Source organism: Urocampus carinirostris, chromosome 14 (genome assembly GCF_059441175.1).
Source record: "Urocampus carinirostris isolate Australia breed hairy pipefish chromosome 14, RoL_Ucar_1.0, whole genome shotgun sequence".
In the NCBI taxonomy this organism is placed as follows: Eukaryota; Metazoa; Chordata; class Actinopteri; order Syngnathiformes; family Syngnathidae; genus Urocampus; species Urocampus carinirostris.
Genome location: NC_142362.1, coordinates 3,339,062 through 3,350,000, shown reverse-complemented (window position 1 = coordinate 3,350,000; position 10,939 = coordinate 3,339,062). Strand labels below are relative to the sequence as shown.

Sequence of the window (10,939 nt, the reverse complement as noted above, 5' to 3'; positions counted from 1 at the left end):
AAAGTCGTGTGAGAGGCGGAAAAGAAAGGGAGAGGAAGAAAGAAATCCAAAGAGAAATAGAAAGACAGGAGAGGAAAGAGAAAAGAAAGCGCAAAGGGTATGAACAGAGAAAGGAGAGAAAAGGAAGTTAGGGCAAAAGAGGTTAAAAGACACAGAGCGAGAAAGAGACAAAGGAAGAGAAAAAGAGACACAGAGAGAGAGAGAGTGGGAGAAAAGGGATGGAAAAGAAAGAGAGAGAAGGAGAGAGAGAGAAAGAGCATTAAATACAAGTACAGTGTCTTTGTGAGAGGCACCTGGCTTTGGCAACATCAAGTTGACATATTTCAACCTGCAGCTTGTTTTTCTCTTGCGCTTCTCCGAGTGTTGTCTCGCGGGCCGGATTCAATCCCTTAGCGGGCCTGATCTGGCCCGCGGGCCGCCTGTTTGACACCTGTGGTCTAGTTGGTACCGAGGGCTGCACAGACACTCTTATTCACCAGAATAGGATAGTGGGGGCTTCCTCAATGTGTGGACAAAGATCTGATCAAAGTCACTCCTGCTGTATAATGGTGATTCATCATTTTGAAATCACGCCCAGAGGCTTGTTACTTACTGATGATCATCGCCAAATCCTTTATAGCAGTATTTTAAATTAAAACAAGACTAAAATTTTCGTTTGGCACTCAGGGACAATGCTTCTGAAAACGTATACGTTATGGCACAAATACCGTAAATTCCGGACTATAGAGCGCACCTGATTATAAGCCGCACCCACCACATTTTAAGAAGTAAACCGATATTGTACATACACAAGCCGCACCTGTATATAAGCCGCATGCGCCCACATTTAAACATGTAACAAACACAAAATTAACCCAAACCCGACTTCAAGTCCCGCGATTGAAACTAAATGTCCTTCATTAAAGTCCACAGTCCAAAAATCACAGCCGGCAAAATGAACGGAAAATGATACCGGTACTTAAGGTTTGATGCAGAGTCCGGGTCCCGTTGAAAGTAATCCAAGGAAAAAAGTGTATATTTCCAAAGGTAAAGGTGGGAAAATATATCGGATGAACACATTTACTCACGCAACTCCTTTTTCTTTTACCCCCGCTTCTTTCCTTGTCTGTCCCTCACCTTTAGCGGTCCCCACTTCAACTCGGCGCCCCGCGTTTGTTCCGCCCCTCATTTTTTGTTCACCTGTGCAAAACATATCAGAATAAGTGTCCAAAATAAATACAAATAAATACATTACAAAAATATACAGTTGCAAATACATATTATACACGGGTTACACATATTTACAAAGAAAGACGGTACACCGAGAGAGTTTTCAAAGCTTTAATAATAATAATATAGCTTTGACGGGGCAGTTAATGGTAGCAACACTCGAGCGCCGCTGGCGGCCGTTAGAAAAATGACATCAATTGGCCGCATCACTGAATAAGCCGCAGGGTTGAAAGTAGCGGCTTATAGTCCGGAATTTACGGTACTTAAGCCTGTAAATTTGGTTGGTTCTTAATAAATAAATAGTTTTATTTTTAACAAAGACAGTCTTGGCGCCCTCTGCCAGACCAAAGCGGTACTACAACAACTTTTTGCGAAATGGTATTTGCCTTCCATTAACCGCGACAACTGAGGGATTACTCCATCCACCATTTTGTTCTGTTCTTTTCTTCTCACAGGCTAGTCCTCTGCCTTCCTCGTCTTGATGCCGAAGTTCTTAAACCCACCCGTTTTTATTCACGGCCACCTACCCTCATTTAGGAAGTAAGGCAGCTCGTTGTGCATTAGCTGCGCCTCTATGCAACTCGCCTCCCCCTGGTGGACCGGAGGGGAAGGCGTCTCCTCCAAAAAAGACTGTTCCCCCCGCGCAAAACTCACCAAATTTACGCGTTGTACATACGGTTTCAATTCACCCGACTACTGACGATTTGTTCTCGGTTTTTTTATTTTGTTTGCCAACGGCGCCGTTTTTTTATACGTTAGTTTAAAAAAAAAGAGGAAAAAAACAAAAAACAGGTTTGTAATGTGAACAGTTGAGTGATGCATTGGACATTGGACATATCCCCTTTTTTTTTTTTTTAATTTTTGCTGGAATAATGTTGTTCAATCATTTGTAAGACACAAGGCCACGTCACCAAGAACAAGGGTTGCACATAGTGTTTTTTTTTATGTCGATGTAAATGTACACTATTTATAAATATATATTTATTGCTTGGAAATATTTGTTAATGGAATGCTGTCAGTTTTTTGTTTTTTTTGCTCCGAAATACCCGCCATTACTTTCAAAATGGAGCCTTGGGATTTTTTCGAGCAGAGCTCCTAAATATGTTTTGTATAGAAATCCAAGTGCTTTCTAAGCATTGTGCAGAGATCTTCAAATGGGTTTGTCTTTTGAAAGATGTTTTACGCGTCAATAAATGAATCGTCCCTATTTATAATCGAGACTGGTTTGAGTTATTATATTTCCGGGTGTAGCATATATAATAGAATTGTTTTATGTATTTCTATATTTCAGGCTTCAAAAGTATATGAATGTGATCATGGGTCTCTTGGTTGCTTCTCTGATTAGTTTTCTCCTTGTTAAGGCCAAACGTTTAGAGGGAAGGCAATGTTTTGGTAGGTTTTCCATGGTTTTATGCTCTCTCCATTTTGATATTATTGCTCGCACAGTGGTTTTTTTTTTTTGGGGGGGGGGGGGGACAGAATCTTCTCTCTTTCCATTTCTGCTTTGAATATTTTTGACAGCTTTATCCCAGAACTACCTGGTGTGTTCTTTGGTATTCATAATCAGGGTTGGGTAGGGTTACTTTAACTGGATTACTTTCTATTACTTTTGGATTACTCCAATACCAAATATGCTTATAAAAGACAAAAGAAACTAAATGTGAATAAAATGATGACTCACAACATGCGGTAAGCTTTCTCTCCTGGCTTTGAGCTCTTTGATCTTCGGCAAAACTAACATAAAATGCGACAGAAACAAAATGAAAATACATCCAAACAGCTTGCCAACATCATTTTTGCTGTCCCATGTGTTCCGTTACTCCCCAAGCCTGCACACAATTTAGTCATTTTATTCCTATTTACTTTCTTTTGTCTTTTATTAGCATATTTGGTATTGGAGTAATCCAAAAAGTAATTGAAAGTAATCCAGTTAAAGTAACCCTACCCAACCCTGTTCATAATGATGTCTCTTTTTCATGCTGTCTCTGAGCCCATCACAAAGCAGGTGCATTTAAACTGAGACTTGATGTACACTGTCATTGTTCGTCATTTAGGTAGACATTGGATCATCAGAAGTCATCGGCAAACTTCAGTTGGCTGAGCTGAGAAAACAGGGCGCCAATACATTTGCAACGTCTACTTTTCAGCTTTTTGGTGGTCTAGTAGATCAAAGAGAAAGAAAAAAGAAAGGGAGAGGGAAAAAGGGGGTGGGACAGAGAAAGAGAGAGAACATGAGACAAGAGTTAAATAGAGAGGGGAAAGAAGAAATGCAAAAAGAAAAAGAGAGAAGAGGGAGAGTAAAAGAGAGAGAGAAAGAAAACAGAAAAAGAGCAAAATAAGTTAAAAAGAGACAAAGAAGAACAAAGTAAGAGAAAAATACAAAGTGAAAGAGTGGGATAGAGAGTGAGAGAAAAGTACAACGTTAGCAAGAGGCACCCGGCTTTGGCAACATCAAGTGGACATATTTCAACCTGCAGCTCGTTTTCCTCTTGCACCTCTTTCAGCGTTGTCCTTAGCGGGTCTCATCCAGCCTGTTTGATGCTCCTGCACTACAACATTGGTATGATGGTTCATGTATTTATGCCTATTATTTAAGTCAACGTTTTTGTATTTTCTCCTCGAAACATGTTTTTTTTTATTTATAATAGGAGACATTAAATATTACATACTATCACTTAAAGCAGGGGTGTCAAACTCATTTTAACCCGGGGGCCACACGAAACACCAAATATTCTCTCGGGGGCCGGACTAGTAGATTAAAAAGAATGAAAAAGAGAGAGGGTGGGACAAACAAAGAGAAAAAGGGAGAAAGAGAGAAGAGTGAGAAAAAGAAAGAATGTGAGAAACAAAAGAGATAAAAAGAGAACTAGTGAGAGTGGGGGAGGTAAAGAGAAAGAAAGAAATACACAGAGAATTAGAAAGTGAGAAGGAGAGAAAAAGAAGGGGAAAGCAAGAGAAAGAGGGAGAATGAGAGGAGAGAAAAGGAAAAGGGAAGAGAGAGAATAATAAGGTAAAAAGACACAGAGAAAGACAAAAAGGATCAAAGAAAGAGAAAGAGAGAAAGTGAAAGGGAGAGATGGAGAGTGAGAGAAAACAGAGGAAGAGAGAGAGAGAGAGGGGTAAATACAAGTACAGTGTTTGTGAGAGGCAGCTGGCTTTGGCCACATGAAGTGGACATATTTCAACATGCAGCTTGTTTTTCTCTTGTGCTTACCTCAGCATTGTCTCACGGGCCGGATTCAATCCCTTAGTGGGCCTGATCCGGCCCGCGGGCCGCCTGTTTGACACCCCTGACTTAAAGGAACTTGAGCAGTTTTGTAAGGAAGAATAAGAAAATCTTTGTTTTAAGATGTGCAAAAACTTTGAGCAGGGTTCTAAAAGCTACTTTTTTGTTACTATATGGCGCAATTTTATACGAATTCCTAAAATAGCCACTTAGCTAGATGCCTTATTAAATAGTTATAGGTAGTTTGACTGTTAGCTAGAAAGTTAACTGGCAAAAAACTAAGAGGGCGCTAGCTAAAACATTAAAAAGGCAACTGAATAGACCAGGGGTGTCAAACTCGTTTTAACTCGGGGGCCACACGATAGAACAAACATTCTTTCGGGGGCCGGACTAGTAGATTAAAGAGAAAGAAAAAGAGAGATAAAGAAATAAGAGAAAGAGGGAGGGAAAAGGAGAGAGGGTGGAACAAAGAAAGAAAAAGAGAGAGAGGGAGAAACAAAAGAAATAAAAAGTCATGAGAGAGGGGAAACAGAAAGGGAGAGGAAGAAAGAAATCCAAAGAGAAATAGAAAGACAGAAGGAGAGAAAAGAGAAAAAGTGCGAAGGGTAGGAAGAGAAGAGAGAAAAAGAAAAAGGAAATTTGAGCAAAAGAAGTTAAAAGACACAGAGAGTGAAAGAGACAAGAGAGTGGGAGAAAAGGGGTGGAAAAGCAAGAGAGAGGTAGAGAGCGTGAGAAACAAAAGGTAAAAAGTTGTGAGAGAAAAGAGAAAAGAAAGGGAGGGGAAGAAAGAAATCCAAAGAGAAATAGAAAGACAGAAGGAGAGAAAGGAGAAAAGAAAGCACAAAGGGTAGGAAGAGAGAAAGAGAAAAGGAAAAAAGGAAGTTAGAGCAAAAGAAGTTAAAAAGACACAGAGAAAAAGAGACAAAGAGCAACAAAGGAAGAGAAAAAGAGAGACACAGAGTGAAAGAGACAGAGAGTGGGAGAAAAGGGGTGGAAAAGAGAGGGAGAGAGCGTGAGAAACAAAAGATAAAAAGTTGTGAGAGAGGAGGAAAAGAAATGGAGGGGAAGAAATAAATCCAAAGAGAAATAGAAAGACAGAAGGAGAGAAAAGAGAAAAGAAAGCGCAAAAGGTATGAAGAGAGATAGAGAAAAGAGAGAAAAGGAAAAAAGGAAGTTAGAGCAAAAGAGGTTAAAAGACACAGAGAGAGAAAGAGACCAAGAGCAACAAAGGAAGAGAAAAAGAGAGACACAGAGAGTGAAAGAGATTGAGACAGAGTGAAAGAGAGAGAGGGAGGGAGCGTGAGAAACAAAACATAAAAAGTCATGAGAGAGGAGGAAAAGAAAGGGAGGGGAAGAAAGAAATCCAAAGAGAAATAGAAAGACAGAAGGAGAGAAAAGAGACACAGAGAGTGAAAGAGACAGATACAGAGAGTGGGAGAAAGGGATGGAAAAGAGAGAGAGAAAGAAAGAAAAAGAAATACAAGTACAGTGTCTTTGTTCGAGGCACCTGGCTTTGGCAACATCAAGCTGACATAGTTCAACCTGAAGCTTGTTTTTCTCTTGCGCTTCTCTGAGTGTTGTCTGGCGGGCCGGATTCAATCCCTTAGCGGGCCTGATCTGGCCCGCGGGCCGCCTGTTTGACACCTGTGGAATAGACAAATGGAAAGCTTTTAAAAGAAAACCAAAGGACTACATATCTTGCTAGCACGGAGGCCAAAATTTAGCTTACTAAATAGCTAAAAAGTAGAAAGATAATTAGCTACAAAGCTAAGAGGTAGCCAGATAGTTAGCTTAAAAATTGCACGTTTTTTGGAATTTAGTTTGTCGTATTCTCTGTAAAGGGCAGCACGGCGGCGCAGTGGTTAGCGCGTGTGCGGCACAGTTCTAAGGTCTCGGGAACCTCCTGTGTGGGTTCAAATCCAGCTACCGGACTTCCTGTGCGGAGTTTGTATGTTCTCCCTGTGCTTGGGTGGGTTTCCTCCAGGCACTCCGGTTTCCTCCCACATTCCAAAAACATGCGTTTCAGGTGGATTGGCCGGTCCAAATTGTCCTTAGGTGTGCCCTGCGATTGGCTGGCAACCAGTTCAGGGTGTCCCCTGCCCACTGCCCGATAATAATAATAATAATAATAATTTCCTTTGTGTTGTCATTCTTTGTAACAATGTACACAGAACGAAATGTCGATACACCTGACCCGTTGTAGCGAGTCGATGCAGCCGCAGCCAACAGAGGGCGCCGCCATTTTACCAATTGGGTATGACTCGGCCGAGGCGCGAACCAGCGACCTCCCAGTCTCAAAGCGGGCACACTACCATCTAGGCTACTGAGCTGGATTGCTGGGATGGGCTCCAGCACCCCCGCGACCCTACTGAGGATAAGCGGTGCAGCTAATGAGATGAGTAATGAGTATTCTCTGTAAACTAAATCAGTAGAAATATGAAATACATTCGTTTATATATGAATATATTCTCATTTAATTCTCTTAATTGCTTAAAAATATCAACTGTTGATAATATATATCGTTTTATCCATGAAGGCCATGAACCGGAATTTATTCATTTGAATATCTGAAACAATGAATGATCAAATACAGTGTTCATTTGACTTCATGCTCAAAAATCTATGGGTCCCCCAAATTTATTTCTCTGGTCAGTTTCATAACAAAGGGGGTTTCTCCTGGGTGAGTTGTTAGCCCTCCGCAGGATAGTCAGTTGGTGGGGCTGCCACCTCACAGCGTACCGACACGCTGGGGTCTTTGTTTGTCTGGAACCTACCCCGGAGACCGGCCCGCCATGGGTGACCCTACCAGGAGCAAGCTCCCGACGGTATCGCTCTCCAGGGTCACTGGAACACGCAAGCCCCCTCGCCGCATCAAGGCCAGACCCATCCGAGGTGATGGACCAGATCCACCTCCCATCCAAATTGGTAGCGACATCGTAGAGCCTCTCAAGAGCTTTGTGTATCTGGGGTCCATGGTGACCGACAATGGGGACCTAAAACCAGAGATTCTCCGCAGAAGAGCCCTGGCAGCATCTGCTCTGCAGTCTCTCTGGAAACCACTCTGGCGGCACCAGACCATCGCACGCAAGACGAAGCTCCGCATTTACAACCACGCCGTTCTCTCTATCCTGCTTTATGGCTCAGAAACATGGCCCCTGAACGACACCCTGGCCACAAGAATCGACGGTTTTGATAGCAGGGCTCTCAGAACCATCGAGAACATCAGGTGGCCCCAGCGAGTCTCCAATGAAGAGCTCAGAGCCCGCACGTGCCAGCCCCGAGCATCTTCCTTGGTCGCACAACGCCGCACTTGCTGGTTTGGCCATGTCCTTCGTCTACCACCAGACCGTCCGACACGAGCCACTCTCCAGTTTGACCCAAAGGCTGGAGACGACCACGAGGGAAACCCCGCACTCGACGGCTCGACGTCGTTGCGGGCGACCTCCAACAACACGGAGTTGCCGTAGAGGATGCAGAACAGCTGGCACAAGACCGCCAGCATTGGAAAAACCTGGTTCATCTGGTCGGCTCAACGCACAGGGACGGGACCCCCCGACCTTCGCTGGAGCAATAATCAATCAATCCCAAAATTGAGTCTTATCACGGTTGAAATCGTAAATTGGCGTCAAATATATCGTATAAATCTATATATTCATTCAGATTTAATCATCAAATTATGAATTCATTCTTTGCATCAAATTATTGTTGGTAATATACCAATTAAAGGGATAACTACAAACCTTTCTCTTTTTAGTTTCTCCTTTTGTACTTCCTTTTTTTCTTAACTTCTTTATACAACATCATTTGTAATATCAATCATCAAAGCAAGTGAGCCGTTTGAGCCGGCTCTTTAATGAGTTGAGCCGAAAAAGCCAGTTCTCTAAAAAGAGACGGACTTCCTTTCACTACACAACGAGATCTCGTTGGCCGAGATCGGCGTGCGGACGAAAACTCGAACCGCGAGACCAAAACAACAATGGCGGATCTGCCTGAAGAAAAGTTTTGGAGTGCGGTAAATCTTTGTTAAAAAAAAAAAAAGGTTGCGTCCCTGGGACGCGCGTTGATTTGAGACGATGCGTCCACAGAAAAAATGATGCGGGGACGCGGGCAAACGAGAACACTGATGTACTATGTTTTATTATGTTACTACTGGCAATATTTTTGTATCGCTCTGTAACACCTGTCACCAGAAATCTGTGCCATGATCGAATTATATATATATATATATATATATCTCATCAGCTGTACCGCTTATCCTCATTAGGGTCGCGGGGGGGCTGGAGCCCATCCCAGCCATCTCTGGGCAGTGGGCAGGGGACACCCTGAACTGGTTGCCAGCCAATTGCAGCGCACACAGGGACAGACAACTCATTCGCTCATTCACACCTAGGGACAATTTGGACCGGCCAATCCACCTGAAACGCATGTTTTTGAAATGTGGGAGGAAACCGGAGTGCCCGGAGGAAACCCACGCAAGCACGGGGAGAACATACAAACTCCACACAGGAAGTCTGTAGCTGGATTTGAACCCACGACAGGTTCCCATGACATGAACTGTGCCGCACAAGCGCTAACCACAGCCATATCCCCCTAGTGGGAGGTGGCTAGAGTCATTTCTGACTCTTTTTGGGAGATTGATTCAGAGGAGGGGATTCCCAGCCCCTTCACTGAACCCAACTGAGGTGTTGGGAGTCATTAAGTGACCAAACCCCCCAATTCCAACCCTTAATGCCGAACGCCAAGCAGGGAGGCAACGGGTACCAATGTTTAAGTCTTAGGTATGACTCGGCCGAGGCTTGAACCAGCAACCTCCCAGTCTCGGGAGGCCACTGAGCTGGTGAAGTTGCGGATACCACCTTCAATATAAAATGCATGGCTGGTAAATTCCACTAAGATAATAAACCTCAGGAACACTTGCAGCCAATGTTCCCTGTCATTTTCCTTACGGGTCTGAGCGTTCACATAAAGTCGGTGAGCAACGCTTGAAACAACAGTGAGCAACGGCAATCCCAAGTGTGGCAATTGAGTCATTATCAAAGATGTCCAAAACTTGACGTCAACTTACATTTAGCTGAGTTTCCGGCAATGCAAAATTATTTTTCTCTTTTGAATGAATTGACTCTTGTACGATGGCCTACAAACGTCGTTTCTTCTTACAATTCTTTCACAAGTTATCCATTTCTTTTTTTTCCTGATATATTTTGTCGCATAATATTAACATTTTGGGGGGCTTATTGAGTCGGTTGCAAGATACAGAACTGTACTTAGTCACATTTTTTAGTGGAAGTAGAATGTCGGCAACAAGATTCACTTGATACAATTGGAAATTATTTGATTGCAACACAAACTTTTTCTTCTTTTTCCGTGTTTTTTTTTTCTACTTTTTAAAAAAAATTCCTTTCAAAAAAAGTCTGTGTTTATTTTTTACGAGCTGTTACTTTTTCTTTTTGTTCTCCATTTACTTTTTTCCTACATTTCTTTCTTTTCTTTCTCTGGCTTTTTTTCTAAATTTTTCCATCTTTTTTTCTCATCATTTTGTTTCTTTTTTCCAGCTTTTCACTACTTTTTCATTTTGGTATTTTTTTCCTTTTTGTTCTATTCCCCCCTTCCTTTAAGTCATTTTGTGCATAGTTTTACTTAATATGGGGTCATGTTGGGATTAAAGAAGCATAAACAACCCGAAGAGCCATTTAGGACCCGAAAGAGCCGGTTCCTTTTAGTGAGCCGAGCCGAAGAAGCCGGTTCTCGACCAACTCTACTAACTTTACTCAACTTCGTTCTACTTCGACTCGACTTCAAAACACCGCATTTAGGACACAACGTCGGGGGAACCCGTGTATTTTGACCTTCTTGCACTGTAACTTTGACTTAAGTCACTTCTTAATGAGTCATTTTGAGCCCTGATTTTTGTGCGCTGGCTAGATTCTTCTGGGAATGTGCGAGCAGCTTAGAGGGAACACTGCTTGCAACAATCCGAAACAATGAGTCTGCATTGTTTTCTTATCACAATGGAATCCAAAAAGTAAAACCCAAAAGCGCCTCCAACTTCCTATTTGACGAGCTCCCGAGTGCAAATATGCATAACCGTGTTTCCGTTGATTGACTGATTCATTGTCGTTTCTTCGCAGGCACATTGAACGCCACGTCCCACGCCCCCCACCCCCCCCCCCCCCCCCTTTCCAAAATGAAGGTGTGATTTTAGCCGACGTGCATTGTTCCCGGGCTCATTGTGTAGCAACATGAAAGAAAAAAAATGGAAAGCGTGGGATGGTCGGTTGTCGGCGGGCACGGCAGGCGTCCGCCATTTGACGGTTCATTTATTAGCACGCCCGCTAACAGGTGAGCTGACGGACCGACAAGTGACCTGACATCGATAGAGGCATGGTAGCTTTTCATTGTTTCCAGCTTTTCTTTTGCGCTATTGTTTGAATCACAGGCGTCCCGCGGGCCTGATCAGGCCCGCTAAGGGATTCAATCCCTTAGCGGGCCTGATCAGGCCCGCTA

General features: G+C 43.0%; 1 protein-coding gene across 3 annotated transcripts in view; it reads left to right on the top strand.

The window, feature by feature from the left end:
• kdm6a (lysine (K)-specific demethylase 6A) overlaps positions 1 to 2,423 on the top strand; it is an 81,828-nt gene extending 79,405 nt beyond the window's left edge. For all 3 annotated transcript variants that reach the window (XM_088352502.1, XM_088352503.1, XM_088352504.1), the window contains one exon: positions 1,665 to 2,423. In XM_088352502.1, the coding sequence (XP_088208628.1) occupies positions 1,665 to 1,691 (27 nt within the window). In that variant the 3' untranslated portion in view covers positions 1,692 to 2,423. The remainder of the gene's footprint in view (positions 1 to 1,664) is intronic.
• The last annotated feature ends 8,516 nt before the right edge of the window (positions 2,424 to 10,939 follow it).